Source organism: Megalops cyprinoides, chromosome 18 (genome assembly GCF_013368585.1).
Source record: "Megalops cyprinoides isolate fMegCyp1 chromosome 18, fMegCyp1.pri, whole genome shotgun sequence".
NCBI classification, from domain to species: domain Eukaryota; kingdom Metazoa; phylum Chordata; class Actinopteri; order Elopiformes; family Megalopidae; genus Megalops; species Megalops cyprinoides.
The window spans coordinates 561861-581390 of NC_050600.1; the positions used below are offsets into that span (position 1 = coordinate 561861).

Consider the following 19530-nt stretch of genomic DNA (forward strand, 5'->3'; position numbering starts at 1 on the left):
CAATAACCCTGCGTATGGCTCACAGAAGGGCTGTCTCAGTGAGGAGTGTGTGTGTGTGTGTGTGTGCATGTGAGTGTGTGTGTGTGTGTGTGTGTGCCTGTGCGTGTGAGTGTGAGTGTGAGTGTGTGTGTGTGTGTGTGAGTGTGTGTGTGTGTGTTTGAGTGTGTGTATGTGTGTGTATGTGAGAGTGTGTGTGAGTGTGAGTGTATGTGAGTGTGTGTGTATGTGAGTGTGTGTGTGTATGTGAGTGTGTGTGTGTATGTATGTGTGTGTGTGTGTTTGAGTGTGTGTATGTGTGTGTATGTGAGAGTGTGTGTGTGTGTGTGAGTGTGTGTGTATGTGAGTGTGTGTGTGTATGTATGTGTGTGTGTGTTTGAGTGTGTGTATGTGTGTGTATGTGAGAGTGTGTGTGTGTGTGTGTGTGTGTATGTGTGTGTGTGTATGTGTGAGTGTGAGTGAGTGTGAGTGTGTCTGTATGTGTATGTGAGTGTGTGTGTGTGTATGTATGTGTGTGTGTGTTTGAGTGTGTGTGTGTGTGTGTGTGTGTGTGTGTGTGTGTGTGTGTGTGTGTGTGTGTGTGTGTGTGTGTGTGTGTGTGTATGTATGTGTGTGTGTGTGTGTTTGTGTGTGTGTGTGTGTGAGTGAGTGTGTATGTGAGTGTGTGTGTGTGTATGTGTGTGTGTGTGTGTGTGTGTGAGTGTGTGTGTGTGAGTGTGTGTGTGTGTGAGTGTGTGTGTGTGTGTGTGTGTGTGAGTGTGTGTGTGACAGTAATGTTTATATGTGTGTGTGTTGTCTCTGCAGTCCCTCATGGCTGGCCCCGGCTGCTGTATCTGCCTGGATGAGTTCTGCAGTCCGGTCTGCACGCCCTGCGGGCACACCTTCTGCCTCACCTGCATTGGGGGGTACTGGAGCCAGGCAGGGGGGGTTTGCCGCTGCCCCCTCTGCGGGGCTTCCTTCCAGGAGTGGCCTGAGCTGCAGTGGGCAGGGCCCCGGGAGGCGGGCGTGGCTGCGGAGGGGCCCGAGGCCGGGGCGGGGGAGGTGGCCTGTGACGTGTGCACGGGGGGGCGGAGACTCCGGGCGGTGAAGTCGTGCGTGGCGTGCCTGCGCTCGTACTGCCGGGAGCACCTGGGCCCGCACTATCTGTGTGCCGCTCTGCGCAGGCACCCGCTGCAGGCCGTGGGGAAGAACCTGGAGACGTCGCGCTGTGGGCTGCACGGCCGGCCGCTGGACCGGTACTGCCTCACTGACCGCACCTGCGTGTGTGCGCTGTGTCCCCGCACTGACCACCGTGCCCACCGCCTCGCCCCCATCGCCCGCGAGAGCAGGAGGAGGAGGGTACAGCCCACACTCACAGGACCACCAATCAGCAGTTTACTCAGCTGGCCTTCACAGTGATCACACTGACACTTATGACTAATCAGATCAATCCTTTCCGTTTCTTTACTAAAGAGAGAAGCCATGTATACTGTACACTGAGTAACACAGGCCACCTGGAAGAGGTGTTCTTACCTTACCTTCATTTCTGAGGCGATGAGCGCCCAGGTTTTGAACCCACAATGCAATATCATGCAGTTGGTTTTCAATCTCTATTGCCTCTGCTTTAACACCATTAAGCAGTAAGAGTTTGACACTGGCATCCCCAAACTAACATCATTTATTCCACAGGCTCAGCTGAGGAAGACTATGGTGAAGATGCAGCAGATGATACAGGACAGACAGAGGAAGGTGGAGGAGATCAGACAGTGTGTGGAGCTCAGCAGAGTGAGTCCTGATCACAGTCCTGACAGTCACATCAGGGAGGGGTACCACAGGGCTCAGTTACGGGGCCATTACTGATCTCTGACGCATTCAAATAATCACACTCATTCTCTGCTCCTGCTCCTAGCGATAAACAGACACCGTTAACCTAAGAGCTGTCTCCTGTCCCATCAGAGCAGCACACAGGGAGAGATTGACGACAGCATGCAGGTCTTTAGCGCTTTGGTTCGCTCCATTGAGACGCGCCAGGCTAAGCTCACTGAGGAGCTGGAGGAGAAACAGAGAGAAGCAGAGAGACGTGCTGAAGGCCTGATTAAAGAGCTGGAGCAGGAACTCACTGAGCTGCAGAGGAGAAGCACTGAGCTGGAGCAGCTCTCACGCACCGAGGACCACCTCCACTTCCTACAGGTCTCAGTCTCCCGCTGTTGGTCCCTGGAGAATGGGAATGTATGCAGACATTACAGTGATTCTCTGTGCTGATGGGTTTCTCCTCTCTCCTGCTGTAGACCTTCCCATCGCTGTGCACACCCCCTCACACCAGGGACTGGTCTGATGTCATCGAGAGGTTTCTACAGGAGATGTTCCAATCTCAAAGGCCTCCCTCAGTGCAGAACAACAGCATGTGAAGTGCCCAGAATGCCCGGAGGGGGACAATGAATAAACAACAATTCATATGTAATGCTGGGACACAGAATAGACCTTACAGAACACTCGGGGGAGACTGGGGGCACGGGGACGGACAGTGAGGGCCGCAGTGTGGGGTGTTGGTGCAGTGATCTCAGGTGGGCTACTGCTGCTGTACCCAGGTGCACACGCTCAGTACCCGAGTACATACCCTGCCATGAACACGGATGAAACGTGAACGACTGAGTTACTCTGGATAAGAGCATCTACCAGGAAAAACGTGAGGTAACATCCATTTAGAATGGAGAGAAGATATTCAACAATAACTGTGCTGTAACTGTGGTGGATGGGATGGGCATGGCATAAAGGAGGGAGAGGGGTGAATAAATTACTTTTAGTGACCTTTGTGTAATAGTAATATTAATGTAATATTTTTAATGTTTTCAACACCTACTGTAATAGTGCAGAGATGATACATCATTGTCAGGACTCAGGCACGGACTCAGACGCGGACCACGAGTGCTCCAATTCCAGGCGTTGATTAGCAGAATCGTCAAACAACCCGGCAGTCCAAAAACAGGCAGGGTCAAAATACCAGGTAGGCAGTCCAAGGGCAAAACAAGGATCAAAACAGCAACAGGCAGGGTCAAACTTTGAAGGCAGGCAGATCAGGCAATCAGGACAGAACAGCAGGCAAAGACAATGTCAAGGAACAGGCAAGGCAAAAACCAGCAAAATCCAAACAGGAAAAACAGGCGGGAAACGAGACAGGCAGAAACACTGAAACGATCTGGCAAGCAGGGTAGATATAGGGCTGGGCTGATTAGGTGATGGGAGGCAGGTGTGCAGGCAGGCAGGTGGAGACAATCAGGTGGGCGGAGACAAGGCGGAGAGCGGGGCAGGGCTAGAACACAAGGAAAACAAAAGCACATGGACAGGGAAAAAACAAAAACACAACAGCTAGGGGGCGGGAGCCCTGACAATCATATAGACTTTCACATATGGTATGTTCAGACATGAGGTCAACCCAGTGGTCTGGGGATAGATTATGCATGCCTTTCCATTTCAGCAGGGATAGATTAGCCTTGCCTGTCCCGCTGAGGAGGATCAGGGGTGCGGAAACAGATCTGGAGCCCCTGAACAGACAGACTGCAGGAATGAGGGGGCAACACAACTGTTAAAAGGCGGGGTCTTACTTGAACATTCCAATAACATGCAGAGTGAATTTGGAGATGTGTATCAGGTTCTGTTAGTGTTAAATACAGGTCTGAGGTATAGGGCATTGAATATATATCATGATTATTTCCTATGACTGTGCATCAGTTTGAACTGGATTAAAATTTCCTCTTTAATGTATATCATGCTGATGCCATCATCACTGGAAGAAATTAATCTACATATTGCAAATGTTTTGATTAGTCTGTGTGATTCATGGATGAGTGGATTCTTGTGGGGAAATTCAAACTGAGAAACAGCTTGCCTGACTGTTAAGTATTTGGTTGGTGTGTGTTTGTGTGAGAGAGAGAGTGCATGAGTGTGTGTGTGCGTGTGTGTGTGAAGAACCTTCATCTGTCCCTAGAACTGTTCATTGTTTAATTGTTAGTTCTTTAATTCTTTAACTTGTTAAATACCTTGATCTTTCTCTGTAAGATTGTGAATTTGTCAGTGACTGAGTTCATGAGGAGTTAGCTGTTTCAGTGTTACTTGCCTGTTTGTGATTGTGTGGAAGGCAGCCATTGGTTAATGAGCCTTACCTGCCAGCTGAAGTCTGTTAAATACAGGTGTGTGTCTACAGAGCACACAGGCTGTTTGAGTTGGGTTTTGGCTGTGTGCTTAAGGCTGGTTCCTTTGTTTGGGGATTTTTAAATGTTTTTGTAAGTTTTCTTCCTTCTCATTTTTTGTGAGAAGTGTTGGCCAGCTTCCTCAATGTTTATGTGTCCTAAAACTTTACTACTTTTTAAGTCATCAACATTTACCAAGCTCTGAGCATCTTACAGCTGTAATTTAAAGTGATTTTAAAGTGTGTTCAGTTTCAGTAGGAGTTTACTGAATCTGAATTTTACAGGCAGTAACTGGTTGCCTGTAGCCCCTTGGTAATTTTGAAGGCCATTACCTGAACCTGTGGTCCACACCTGGGCAGAGGAACTGAAACAGACCGTTCAGGACAGTGGTGTGATGACTGATCAGGGTGTGGCCAGCACACAGATACATGAGGGATTATCTCTGTTACATAAGTCTGAAAGTTTAGTAAGCAAATCATACTGCACAGAAAATTAGGAGTGTCATTATTCTTATAGGGCAATGCACGTGCCTTGCCTGCAGCATGCACGCTCACGCACACACACACGCACACACACCCACACACAGCAAACATGGCACGATCAGGAAAAGAGAAGTTCCTGCTATTCATAATCTGGAGAAACGAAACTGAGGGACTGAGAAACTGAGGGAGGAGAGATAAATAAGGAAGACAGACGCAGGGAGAGGAGAGAGAGACACAGTGATATACTGAGAGCGACAGGGAGAGAGGAGAGAGCGACACGGTGAAATACTGAGAGCGACAGGGAGAGAGGAGAGAGCGACACGGTGAAATACTGAGAGCGACAGGGAGAGAAGAGAGCGACAGACAGACACAGGGAGAGAGAAGAGAGCGACCCGGTGAAATACTGAGAGCGACACGGTGACTAGCAGGTAAAGACTTAGCTTTGCACTCTGTGTGTCTACAGGCTGTGACTGTCTAATGTACCTGAAAAATGTATCAATGGCAAAAGTGAGGAATAAGCTGACCAATGTTCATGTTTTATATCGAAACTTTTTTTTTTTCAAAAAAGATGAAAAAGGCTTTGCTGCTTTATTATTTTCAATGTTCCAAAACTTTTACAAAACGAGCTGCAGGTAGAATACAGCAGGTACTGCAGCAGGTAGGATGTTGAATGCTAAATGTGACCCTGCGGCAGGTAGGATGTTGAATGTGTCACAGCATTGAACTGTATCATTGCTTTGATTACAAGATATTGTATTTGTAATTGTTATTGTGTGTGTGTGTGTGTGTGTGTGAGTGTGTGTGGTGTGTGTGTGTATGAGTGTGTGTGTGCGTGTGTGTGTGTGAGAGTGTGTGTGGTGTGCGTGTGTGTGAGTGTGTGTGTGTGCATGCATGTGTGTGTGTATGTGTGTGTATGTGTGTGTGTGTGAGTGTGTGTGTGTGCATGTGTGTGTGTGTGTGAGTGTGAGTGTGTGTGTGTGAGTGTGTGTGTGTGCATGTGTGTGTGTGTGTGTGTGTGAGTGTGAGTGTGTGTGTGTGTGAGTGTGCATGTGTGTGTGTGTGTGTGAGTGTGTGTGTGAGTGTGAGTGTGAGAGTGTGTGTGTGTGTGTGGGTGAGTGTGAGTGTGTGTGTGTGTGTGTGTATCTTAAATATTTGTTAACATTTTCTGTCACCTTTCATCACAACCACACATCACCGGATGAAAATTGCTTAAAAATGGTCAAAAGAAAAGCATAACCGCGCTAAATACAGTGGGGAAATCCTCAATGGAATGTGTTGGTTCACACTGCAACCACAACCCTCCCATCATGCACTGGGGTGCCTGCTTCACAATCACTGACTTCTGCAATCCTCCGCTGCAGGCATGTCGTCCCCTACAGGCGAGTCAGGGGAGAGGCCTGAGAGGCCTGTGCCAGTCAGGGCTCATCTGACCTGCTCCATCTGCCTGGACCTTTTCAAGGAGCCGGTGACCACGCCCTGCGGCCACACTTTCTGCAGGGCCTGCCTGGACCGCAGCGGACGCGTGTGTCCGCTGTGCAAGGAGCACCTTAGCAGAGACAGCAAGATGAATGTGCTGCTGCGCTGTCTGCTGCAGGACTTCCACAGGGTGCAGGGGCGGAGCCTGCATGAAGGGGCGGGGCCCGAGGGGGCGTGGCCCGAGGGGGCCGTGCCCTGCGACATGTGCACAGACAGGAAGCTGAAGGCGGTGAAGTCCTGCCTGGTGTGCCTGGCCTCGTACTGCCCCGCCCACCTGCAGCACCACCACTCCGCCCGCTGGCTGCGGGGCCACAGTCTGGTGGCCCCCCTGGCTGAGCTGGAGCAGCGGGCGTGTCCGGCTCACGGGCGCCCCCTGGAGCTCTACAGCAGGGACCAGCAGTGCTGCATCTGTGCCCTCTGTGTGGAGCAGGGCCACCAGGTCATTGCCGCAGAGACAGAGTGGGAGAAGAAGAAGGTAACCACCCGCACGGAATCAGACGCTCTCTCTCACCGTAGCAACGGGGCTCATAAAGACAAGAGCTGTTGTGTTAAACTGGGCTGCAGCTCCGTGCTCAGGGGGCAGGACGGGCAGGATGGGCAGGACGGGAAGGACGGGTAGGATGGGAAGGATGGGAAGGACGGGCAGGATGGGGGAATGTGAGACTGAGATCTGTAGGGAATGTGAGACAGATCTGTAGGGAATGTGAGACAGATCAGCACAGGAGTGTGAGACTGATCTGTAGGGAATGTGAGACAGATCAGCACAGGAGTGTGAGACTGATCTGTAGGGAATGTGAGACAGATCAGCACAGGAGTGTGAGACAGATCAGCACAGGGGTGTGAGACTGAGACTGAGATCTGTAGGGAATGTGAGACTGAGATCTGTAGGGAATGTGAGACTGAGATCTGTAGGGAATGTGAGACAGATCAGCACAGGGGTGTGAGACTTAGACTGAGATCTGTAGGGAATGTGAGACTGATCTGTAGGGAATGTGAGACTGATCTGTAGGGAATGTGAGACGGATCTGTAGGGAATGTGAGACTGATCTGTAGGGAATGTGAGACGGATCTGTAGGGAATGTGAGACTGATCTGTAGGGAATGTGAGACAGATCAGCACAGGGGTGTGAGACTTAGACTGAGATCTGTAGGGAATGTGAGACTGATCTGTAGGGAATGTGAGACGGATCTGTAGGGAATGTGAGACTGATCTGTAGGGAATGTGAGACAGATCAGCACAGGGGTGTGAGACTTAGACTGAGATCTGTAGGGAATGTGAGACTGATCTGTAGGGAATGTGAGACTGATCTGTAGGGAATGTGAGACTGATCTGTAGGGAATGTGAGACTGAGATCTGTAGGGAATGTGAGACAGATCAGCACAGGGGTGTGAGACTGATCTGTAGGGAATGTGAGACTGATCTGTAGGGAATGTGAGACTGATCTGTAGGGAATGTGAGACGGATCTGTAGGGAATGTGAGACTGAGATCTGTAGGGAATGTGAGACAGATCTGTAGGGAATGTGAGACTGATCTGTAGGGAATGTGAGACAGATCAGCACAGGGGTGTGAGACTGAGATCTGTAGGGAATGTGAGACTGATCTGTAGGGAATGTGAGACTGATCTGTAGGGAATGTGAGACAGATCAGCACAGGGGTGTGAGACTGAGACTGAGATCTCCTTCAGGCAGAGCTGGGAAGCAGGAAGGAGGAGCTGGAGCAGAGGATCCGGGATCGGAGCAGGAAGAGGGCAGAGATCAGACAGGCGGTGGAGCTCTGCAGAGTGAGTGTAACACAATCAGGGACACTTCCTGTTAACTCTTCCTCTTCCTGCTGATGACACCTTCACACCCCTGGGTTGCAGTGCAGTTTTAGGACTCTTTTATTCCCTTGTTTTCAGTCCTTTATTCCTCTCTCTGCGGATATAAAGGAGTCAGTGTTCTCTAAAACAAAAGCCACCTTTCCCAGGAACTTCATTAATTCTGCATGGCGATGTTTCAGAGCTGAGCATGAATGCAGTCGGTCAGCAGCCTCACTAACCCGCACTAGCCGAGTGAGGGGATGTAAAATTGACTGTGTGTGTCAGACCCACACTGACAGGGAGAAGGGGGAGATCCAGGCTGTGTTTAGGGCCGTAGTGACTGCAGTGCAGGAGGCCCAGGCCACGCTGCTGCGCCCCCTGGAGGAGAAGCAGAGAGAGGTGGAGAGAGAGGCATTGCGGTTCACCCAGGAGCTGGAGACAGAGATCAGCCAGCTCAGGAAGAAGATGTCAGAGCTGGACAACATCTCCAATGAAGAAGACCATGTCCACTTCCTCCAGGTGCCTGAGCTATCCACACCCCTTAATCACTCACTCATGCCTCTCTCTCCATTTCACACTTTCTGTGTTTAGATGAGTGATAGATCAGTGATATGTGTGCTGAGTGTTTTTGGTTCGTTCTTTAGATAAGTGATAGATCAGTGATATGTGTGCTGAGTGTTTCTGGCTGGTTGTTTAGATAAGTGATAGATCAGTGATATGTGTGCTGAGTGTTTCTGGCTCGTTGTTTAGATAAGTGATATGCAAGTGATTTGTGTGCTGAATGTTTCTGGCTCATTGTTCTGTCTCTCCCTCTGTCCTTCTCTAGTGTTTTTCAGCAGTCTGCTGCTTAGAGGAGAGCAGAGATTGGAGTGATGTTGCCGTGGATACAGACCTGTCTCTGGGCACCATGAGGAGCGTGCTGTCAGCCTTGATGGAGCAGATTCAGGAGGAGCTGGAGCGTCTGTCCTCCACTGGTAAGAAAAGACAAATTCACCTGCTTCTACCTCTACTCGCCCCCTATACACCTGCACAGCACCTGTCCCTGTCTGCTGTACACCTGCACAGAACCTGTCCCTGTCTGCTGTACACCTGCACAGCACCTCTACCTGTCTGCTGTACACCTGCACAGCACCTCTACCTGTCTGCTCTACACCTGCACAGCACCTCTACCTGTCTGCTGTACACCTGCACAACACCTCTACCTGTCTGCTGTACACCTCCACAGCACCTCTACCTGTCTGCTGTACACCTGCACAGCACCTGTCCCTGTCTGCTGTACACCTCCACAGCACCTCTACCTGTCTGCTGTACACCAGCAAAGCACCTGTCCCTGTCTGCTGTACACCTCCACAGCACCTCTACCTGCCTGCTCTACACCTGCACAGCACCTCTACCTGTCTGCTCTACACCTGCACAGCACCTCTACCTGTCTGCTGTACACCTGCACAGCACCTCTACCTGTCTGCTGTACACCTGCACAGCACCTGTCCCTGTCTGCTGTACACCTGCACAGCACCTCTACCTGTCTGCTGTACACCTGCACAGCACCTCTACCTGTCTGCTGTACACCTCCACAGCACCTCTACCTGTCTGCTGTACACCTGCACAGAACCTGTCCCTGTCTGCTGTACACCTGCACAGCACCTCTACCTGTCTGCTGTACACCTGCACAGCACCTGTCCCTGTCTGCTCTACACCTGCACAGCACCTCTACCTGTCTGCTGTACACCTGCACAGCACCTCTACCTGTCTGCTGTATACCTCCACAGCACCTCTACCTGTCTGCTGTACACCTGCACAGCACCTGTCCCTGTCTGCTGTACACCTCCACAGCACCTCTACCTGTCTGCTCTACACCTGCACAGCACCTCTACCTGTCTGCTCTACACCTGCACAGCACCTCTACCTGTCTGCTGTACACCTGCACAGCACCTCTACCTGTCTGCTCTACACCTGCACAGCACCTGTCCCTGTCTGCTCTACACCTGCACAGCACCTCTACCTGTCTGCTGTACACCTGCACAGCACCTCTACCTGTCTGCTGTACACCTGCACAGCACCTCTACCTGTCTGCTCTACACCTGCACAGCACCTCTACCTGTCTGCTGTACACCTGCACAGCACGTCCGACTCAAGGTCCTGAGCCGCTTTTTTTTTTCTTTACAGAACTTAGACGGATTCAGAAGTTCTCAGGTATATACCATGCATGTTGGAGCTGTGTGCTGTTGGAGCTGTTTGCATGTTGGAGCTGTTTGCATGTTGGAGCTGTTTGCATGTTGGAGCTGTGTGCTGTTGGAGCTGTTTGCATGTTGGAGGTGTTTGCATGTTGGAGCTGTTTGCATGTTGGAGCTGTGTGCTGTTGGAGCTGTTTGCATGTTGGAGCTGTTTGCATGTTGGAGCTGTTTGCATGTTGGAGCTGTGTGCTGTTGGAGCTGTTTGCTGTTGGAGCTGTTTGCATGTTGGAGGTGTTTGCATGTTGGAGCTGTGTGCATGTTGGAGGTGTTTGCATGTTGGAGCTGTGTGCTGTTGGAGCTGTTTGCATGTTGGAGCTGTGTGCTGTTGGAGCTGTTTGGTGTTGAAGCTGTTATGTTGGAGCTATTTGCATGTTGGAGGAATGTGCTGTTGTTTTTGGGGTGCTGGTTCATTGCTCTCTCTGGTTCTCCTCCAGTGGATGTGACACTGGACCCTGACACAGCCAACCCCAGCCTGCAGCTTTCGGGGGATGGGAAAGAGGTGCATGATGGAGGTGCTGACCGGGATGTTCCAGACACCCCAGAGAGGTTTGATCTGTTCGGCAGCGTCCTGGGAAGCACCCCGTTGGCCTCTGGACGGCACTACTGGGAGGTGCAAGTGGGGGAGAAGACAGGCTGGGATCTGGGAGCAGCCAGTGAGGCCAGCAGCAGGAAGGGGAGGGTCAAAGTGGAGCCGGAAAAAGGGTTCTGGGCCATTGTGCTGTACGATGAGCACCACTATGCAGCCATGACCACACCCCCCACCATCCTCACCCTCACCTCCAAACCCTCCACCGTGGGGGTGTATGTGGATTATGAGGAGGGTCAGGTCTCCTTTTACAATGTGGAGACCAGGTCTCATATCTACTCCTTCACTGGTTACACCTTCACTGAGAGACTCTATCCATACTTTAGTCCTCATCTCAGAAAAGACAACCAAAACTCAGCTCCATTGATTATAAGTGCTGTTAATCAAGCTCACTGACACACCACACACACACACTCACACACACACACACACACACACACACAGGAAGCATAAAATCATTTTAATGTTGGTCTAAGGGAAAGTTGATTTTTATGTTTATTGAGTTTTAATTTGGTAATCAGCTGGTTAATATCATACATGTCATACTCTTATTTGCTTTGACCAGGATGTAGCCATGGAGTCGATTAAAACTGTGCTTTAATATGTTACATGTGAAGTTTAGAGAATTGTTAGTAATTACCTATGTGTATATGTAAAGGACATGTTGCGGTTGTTTCAGTTTTTCAGAGTGGGTAAAAGCCCTGATTCTGACCTGCCTCACCCTGCAGCTCTGAGCTGTTAGCTTGGCTATGTCACCGCGTGGTACCAGTTCTGCCAAACGGCACAAGAGGTCTGATGAAAAGCATGATCAGCTCCTTCATGTTCCACAGTTTTTCTTTCATGTCAAAGTTTAATGACTAAATGAAAATGTAATGCCATTGATTGTTTATGGTGATAAATAATATATGAGTGTGCTGGTCTGTCTCACTGTTTGCAGTGGGCTTAGCTGGTTGCTATGAAGAGCTGAAATACAAAATTCTGGTTTTTTTTTTCGCTTTTGCTAGCCAGGGAAATATACAAAATATAAAACAACATATAAAAAACAAATAAATAGATATTTAAAGAGTGTTAGTTATTTAATGTGGGGCTTCAGGGCTCAGTTTCTGCAGAATGGACATCAGCCCAGCGTGGAAACAGCGCATCTGTGAGCTGCACTGAGAGGGAAGCCCGGCTGTAGCTCGCTTCTAGTTTGGCTTTTGAATACAGACACAGGGGGAGGTGCTCAAGAGCTGTCGAATGGAAAGGGCCCTGAAGGATTCTGCTGCCTCCTGTCTGTAACAGAAGGCATTGCTGCCTCTGCTCAGAGAACTGAGACACTGCAACAGTATGCATGCTGAAACTGCTGCAGGGCTGAAGCTGAAGCTGCTGTAGGGCTGAAACTGCTGCAGGGCTGAAGCTGAAACTGCTGCAGGGCTGAAGCTGAAACTGCTGCAGGGCTGAAGCTGAAACTGCTGCAGGGCTGAAGCTGCTGCAGGGCTGAAGCTGAAACTGCTGCAGGGCTGAAGCTGCTGCAGGGCTGAAGCTGAAGCTGCTGCAGGGCTGAAGCTGAAGCTGCTGCAGGGCTGAAGCTGCTGCAGGGCTGAAGCTGAAACTGCTGCAGGGCTGAAGCTGCTGCAGGGCTGAAACAAACTGCTGCAGGGCTGAAGCTGCTGCAGGGCTGAAGCTGAAGCTGCTGCAGGGCTGAAGCTGCTGCAGGGCTGAAACAAACTGCTGCAGGGCTGAAAATGAAGCTGCCGCAGGGCTGAAACTGCTGCAGGGCTGAAACTGCTGCAGGGTTGAAGCTGCTGCAGGGCTGAAACTGAAGCTGCCGCAGGGCTGAAGCTGCTGCAGGGCTGAAACAAACTGCTGCAGGGCTGAAACTGAAGCTGCTGCAGGGCTGAAACTGCTGCAGGGCTGAAACTGCTGCAGGGTTGAAGCTGCCGCAGGGCTGAAGCTGAAGCTGCCGCAGGGCTGAAACTGAAGCAGCTGCAAGGCTGAAGCTGAAGCAGCTGTAGGGCTTTGCCAAAACAGACACAGCCACTGATAACAGTGAGTTCAGTACATGTTTTAGTTATTCAAATTTCATTTTTCATGAGTTTATCGCAGTCCACCTTCAGTATGAATGATAAGTGTGAATAACACTGCTTTAAACTTGCTGGGCCCAGGCAGACAGACTGAGTCACTGAACAGTGACCACACAACACAGAACCATAGGTTAGCAAATATATTTTAATATATATAATATATTTATATTTATTTTAGCACAATGACAAAATGGCATCTCTTCACTTTAATCTCATTTAATTCATGGTAAAAGCCACATTTCTGTGTTTTTAAATATACATGTTTTAAATCATTTTTCCTTTTGTTGTCATTGCAAAATACATTTTTATTCTTTTCTACAGAAAAAAAAACAAGATAACAAAAGAGCATAAAGCCCTGACTATGGCGATCAGAGTGGAGAACACACAGGCGTTTATGTTATTTAAACAGTCATAGAATTCAAACAGCTCTAAGCTTGACTCTAGCATCAGCACCTGTCATCTAGGAGGGAAGAGACAATTTCATGAATTCAGAAAGCAAGGAGACCAAACCAGGGCGGAAACATTGATGTTTCCCCATAACCACAGATATATACAGCTGCAGCTTTCTCCTCATCACAGGCTGCTCTGTCTGCTGTTTGTCTCTTACGGGCAGAGTGTTGGGTTAAGTCTGCTTCCGTTATACCTTCTGCACAAGACACACCTCCTCACGTTTACAAACAGGGACACTGATTCAGGTGAATAGTGGCTCCTCATTGGTTCTCATTGGGTAGAAAAAGGGAAAAAATGTGTGATGGAGAAAATTTTGGTCACTGTTAGAGAATTTTTTGCAAATACTTGATTCTACCATGATATACCTGATACATGTAGGAACTGTGGTAACTGCAAATGTAACTCTACCTGTCTAATTAATCACTGAAAGTCAGAAATAATAATAAAATGTATCTATAGTGTATTTGCAAAAAATTCCAGAAAGGGCCTAATTTTTCTTCCATCACAACTCTGGGAGCTACAACCCATCAGTGTGTGGGAAAGGAAGGGTTTAACCCCAGCACAGTCGAACCCTGGCCCAATCACACTCTCCATCATTATCAGAGTACCCAATCACACTCTTCATTGTTATCAGAGTACCCAATCACATGCCTGTTCCCATAGGCTACCAGTTTTCTCCTGTGCCCCGTCCACAAGTCACCCGAGAGTCAGAAAGAGACCAATAGCTGCACTTCACTGAAGCCCTAAAGCCGTCCTTGCCTTTGCCTGAACAGAAGTGCAGAAACAATGCCTCCTCCCTCTGTTTCACCTCAGACAGAACAGCCACAGCACTCTGCTGACAGATATGACTAATACAGCACCTCAAACCACCACAGCAAGACGCTAGCTCCTACAGCTAATCTAAACACACCCATCTCCACCCACTATATTATCACTTTCCTGTCTAAAATAGAGATTCAGTTTGCTCTGCTTTAAACACCTACAGGCCTCATAAGGACTGTTAATTCAGTTTGGCAAATGAAGCGTGTTGGCACTCTTCTCTGTCATGAAAGCTTGTTATAGTGCATTACAACATTGTTTACAACGACACCTCACTTTGTCTTTCTGACGGATGGAGAGTCAAGCCCCCGTCCTCTCCCTCCTGCTCTGTCTGAGCTTAAAAACAGGCTCCTTACAGTTTCATATCCCCTAACAGGGAAGCTGGTGCCACACACACACACACACACACACACACACACACACACACACACACACACACACACACACCGGGGCACCAGGTGTTGCCAGCTTAGCTAGTCTGTCACCAGATCTTGAGATAATCCGGCCAACCATTAGTGATCAGAGACGGCCGGATATAATGTGAGCTGCATGGCCTGCCTGCAGGGTCTGAATCTGCCACACTACTGCCCCCCCAGGCCATCACTGGGACAATGTTCACATCAGACACTCTCAGCAAACTTTACCTGACCTTCAGCATCTTACTGAACCATCTAATCTACAAGCTATGCCTTTCATACCTCCAGCCACTCAGCTCACAGTTTCAAAGCACTCTGAAATACATCCTAAAACCATACTCTTTACTCACTAACCTTCACAGCTTAACTAACATATTTACTTAGACAGTTTCTTCCTTTCAGTCCACAGGGTGATTTTGAAGGGTTTGTACCTTTTTAGGCCAAGAAATACTTATACTACACTGTGCATATACTTTCATATTTTAAAAAATCAAAGGCATCAAATGCAAAGCAACATATAAACAGCTGTGTACAAATTCCCCACAACAGCATATGCTGAGGCTAATGTGGCATTCCATCAGTTACACGCTGACCTTTGACCTCGCTTCCTGTTCTAGAACCCTCCGACGCTGGCGTGTTGGGGCGGAAGTCCCTGTGCGTGGTACACTGGAACGGCTCAATCACGCTCGTTAGCACCATCTTTAAAGCGTCCTGTTACCTCCTGTCCCACCTAATAAACCGCATCCGACGCATCCGTGGGAGCAGGGTGGAGTGACTCGACTTTTGCAGGGAAACAGGATTCATTTTCCCCAGATCACAATATGAAGGTCAGACTGATGGAGGTCTGGACCCCCAGGGAATGCAGCTGAATGAATAATATTCAGAATCTCAGTTTTACTTCATAAAATCAAATCCTCGGGAATGACACACTTTCAGATTAGTTAAAAACACCTTTTCGTCCCATAGTTTGCTTCCAGTTAGTAAACAAATTTGAAAAAATATCAAAACATATTTGCATTAAATAAATTAATCAATAGTAAAACACATTGAAATAAATTCACAATATATATGTACAACTTAATTCAAGGAAACAGAAAGTGGAGCAAAGAAACAGATTGTGTGATATTTTATGGAAAGAACACGGCATAACCCGACCTGTTTGCCATGTCTGAAACTCCATGAGCTTTCAGAGAAAAAACCTTATGTGAAAATGTATTATTTATTATATAGATGCTATTGTTTTATGGTGTTATGCAGCATTAATAAGCTGATATGTGCTTGGCATGTGAAACACCTAAACTAACAAAACAAGTGGCTTCAAAGAAAACTCATTTCCAACATATCGATATGTAGAACTGAGTTCCTCCAATCAGAGACTCTGACCCAGCATTGGGTGAAAAGGTAGCGAGAATATGCGCCAGTCTTGCGTAGCGTCTGACACAGTGAGCGGGGCATAGTGTCTGACGCACTGTGTGACACAGGCTGACGCAGTAACGTGGTGTGTTACGCAGTGTGTGACACAGGCTGACGCAGTAACGTGGTGTGTTACGCAGTGTGCGACTCCAGACTGACGCAGTAACGTGGTGTGTTACGCAGTGTGTTACGCAGTGTGTGACGCAGGCTGACGCAGTAACGTGGTGTGTTACGCAGTGTGTGACGCAGGCTGACGCAGTAACGTGGTGTGTTACGCAGTGTGTGACGCAGGCTGACGCAGTAACGTGGTGTGTTACGCAGTGTGCGACTCCAGACTGACGCAGTAACGTGGTGTGTTACGCAGTGTGCGACGCAGGCTGACGCAGTAACGTGGTGTGTTACGCAGTGTGTTACGCAGTGTGCGATGCAGGCTGACGCAGTAACGTGGTGTGTTACGCAGTGTGTGACGCAGGCTGACGCAGTAACGTGGTGTGTTACGCAGTGTGCGATGCAGGCTGACGCAGTAACGTGGTGTGTTACGCAGTGTGCGATGCAGACTGACGCAGTAACGTGGTGTGTTACGCAGTGTGCGACTCCAGACTGACGCAGTAACGTGGTGTGTTTCGCAGTGTGCGATGCAGGCTGACGCAGTAACGTGGTGTGTTACGCAGTGTGTGACGCAGGCTGACGCAGTAACGTGGTGTGTTACGCAGTGTGCGACGCAGGCTGACGCAGTAACGTGGTGTGTTACGCAGTGTGCGACTCCAGACTGACGCAGTAACGTGGTGTGTTACGCAGTGTGCGATGCAGGCTGACGCAGTAACGTGGTGTGTTACGCAGTGTGCGATGCAGACTGACGCAGTAACGTGGTGTGTTACGCAGTGTGCGACTCCAGACTGACGCAGTAACGTGGTGTGTTACGCAGTGTGCGACTCCAGACTGACGCAGTAACGTGGTGTGTTTCGCATTGTGCGATGCAGGCTGACGCAGTAACGTGGTGTGTTACGCAGTGTGCGATGCAGGCTGACGCAGTAACGTGGTGTGTTACGCAGTGTCTTGTGTGTTGCGTTGCGGTTGGGAATGGTGAAGCTGTTATGACCGCACTCTGGAAGCAGCTGTAATCGAGTGGTGAGAAAGTGTAACTGGTCAGAGAGTGAACGTGACCGTGGGAGGGGGATCCTTCCACCTGTGCGTGTGTTTAACTTCCTGATGAGTCCAAACACAGGGAGAGAGAATCAAAAGTCTGCCATGAGTTAGGAATGTGGAATAAAAAAAGAGGAACTCACGATAATCCACCTCAGATAAAACAGCACAGAACTGGTCAAGTGAAACAAAGCAACGTTTCGGGGTACAGAGATGAGCCCCACTGTTAGCACTTGGATAACTTCACAAATGGATCTATTTTGTGTGTTTGTGTGTGCGTTCATCCTTTCAGTCTGTCTAACTACTCTAACAAGGCTGGCAAATCACACCCCATCACGAAGCCAATCTTACACAGATGTCACAGTCCACAGCTCCTACTCAAAATCACCTTACAACAACAACGAAAGGCCGCACCCTCTGCCACACAGTGACCCGGACACACCCAGCATATTAGTGTTCAAACATGAGTATCTTTCAGGCAGAGTCCCTCAGTAACATAAAGAAAGCTGAAAAGAGAGATGCCGTAATGTTCCTCTGTGTAATCAGCCATTGTAACTGTTACAGGTTAATGTGTAATTATCACTGCCTCCCCTCTTCCCCGCTCTCTGACTCAGCATCACGCTGTCCCTCCCTCTTACACAGCTATGGAATCAAGTCACCACACCGCCACCCTGTAAAATGTGTTAATCAGACATTCAGCAAAAAGCAGAGGATCTCACTCCTCTGTTTATAACATCAGAAAAAGAACATTTCTCACACACATCTGCTGTCCATCTGAAAAAACTACAAGCAAAGGGTATGACACGTCATGCAGGAGAAACACGCCACACCTGCAGCCCCTCTCAGGAAGCGAGGCAGCAGTCGGGTCCGCAGGCTGGGACTGGATCAGAGAATGCATAGAATACCGAGCATCAGTAACGTCCCTGTGAGAGATGGATCTGTTCTCACGGCTCCGTACAAGCAGTACAAAACTGAGTAAGACTAAAAAACAGCTGAGCTGACATTGGCAAGTAAAAGGACATGGTCCTTGGCACTGGGGGGTGGGGGGTGCAGGGGGGACTGGAGTGAGTTTCTGCCAACCCCCCCACCAGGAAAACACATTCCACACAGTGCTGTCCCATACATGGCCTGCTGGTTATGATTATTTGTGAAAATGATGTGTTTGTGAGTGTGTATACACACATATATTCCCACACACATGCGCACATCCACACAGATTAGATATACACGCCTGACCTGTGCGGACGCTGAAAATCAACAGTCTAACTATGGATTCATGTACGGTGGCTGGAATGGCTCAAAATTCACAAGCACACCCATGCTTCAGAGCTCTGCTCTGCTAGGACTGCAGCTGTGCTACAGATCCATTATCATCACACATTTATAATAATACCTCGGGTATAATAATCCATCTGTCTCTGTGGCTCTCCGTGAGAGCCTTTGCACTCAGGACCGGAGCTGAATTCGGCAACCGTTAATATTCAGGATTAATAACCATTAATACAAGGCATTCATTTCTGTACTGCAGAGACACACATACAATTGAAACATTTTCAAACCAAAGGGATAATTAACTTTAAGTGTAAGATAAATTTCTTTTAAAACCTCAGACTCATGGGGTTTCTACACACTATTAAATAAATTACTTGAAATATCTTTCAAAGAGGATATCTTTTCATATGCGCAAACTGAATGGAGCATCAGCCACACCCCATGTTCTGTGTAGCTGTGTAGGTGTGTAGCTGTGTTTCTGTGTAGGTCTGTAGCTGTGTAGCTGTGTTTCTGTGTAGCTGTGTAGCTGTGTTTCTGTGTAGGTCTGTAGCTGTGTAGCTGTGTTTCTGTGTAGCTGTGTAGCTGTGTTTCTGTGTAGGTCTGTAGCTGTGTAGCTGTGTAGCTGTGTTTCTGTGTAGCTGTGCAGCTGTGTTTCTGTGTAGGTCTGTAGCTGTGTAGCTGTGTAGCTGTGTTTCTGTGTAGGTGTGTAGCTGTGTAGCTGTGTTTCTGTGTAGCCGTGTAGCCGTACTGTGCGTTGGCCCGGGAGACTCACTGAGCTGTGAGTCACAGTGTGGACGAGGCTGTTGGAGTGAGCAGGAGGGTGTGGCCAAGTTGGGGGGGGGTTCAGATAAAAATGCAAACTTTGCCTTCCACACAGTCACGCAGTAGTTAGACTGTAATTGCATAGGGAGGCTGGCACAGCCACAGTCAGGGACTCTTATGGCTCATTGACCTGGAGGGCGGGACACACGCAGTGCGCTGCCTGAAATGCAGAGCAGACCCTACGCTTACACAAGTAACACCCAAAACTAACCTCACCTGGCAGGTCTGTCCCCAGAAAAGGAAAATCATATTTTTTCAAATGGAAAAATGATGATTATTATCTTTCCATGTTGCACTGGACTGTGGTGATTTGATCTTTTCTGATTTTTCATGAAGGGAATGTCACATTATATAAAATGTTCTTATCTTATTCTGCTAATGGAAATAAATAA

The 19530-nt window shown here is 48.8% G+C and overlaps 1 protein-coding gene across 1 annotated transcript; it reads left to right on the plus strand.

The window, feature by feature from the left end:
• The first annotated feature begins 807 nt into the window (after positions 1-807).
• LOC118793502 (E3 ubiquitin-protein ligase TRIM7-like) lies at positions 808-11152 on the plus strand. The gene is made up of 10 exons (XM_036551722.1): positions 808-1335; positions 1666-1761; positions 1933-2166; positions 2265-2376; positions 6007-6596; positions 7807-7902; positions 8050-8439; positions 8747-8894; positions 10087-10113; positions 10589-11152. Exons 1-10 carry the CDS (start codon positions 808-810, stop codon positions 11134-11136), a joined length of 2769 nt encoding a protein of 922 aa, XP_036407615.1. The 3' UTR covers positions 11137-11152.
• The last annotated feature ends 8378 nt before the right edge of the window (positions 11153-19530 follow it).

Excerpts from the sequence above, each read along its gene's own strand:
- LOC118793502 (XM_036551722.1), top strand. The coding sequence starts at position 808 with ATGGCTGGCCCCGGCTGCTGTATCTGCCTGGATGAGTTCTGCAGTCCG. Across the intron at positions 1,336-1,665 it reads GCGAGAGCAGGAGGAGGAGG|GCTCAGCTGAGGAAGACTAT; the intron begins GTACAGCCCACA and ends TTTATTCCACAG. Across the intron at positions 6,597-7,806 it reads CAGAGTGGGAGAAGAAGAAG|GCAGAGCTGGGAAGCAGGAA; the intron begins GTAACCACCCGC and ends GATCTCCTTCAG.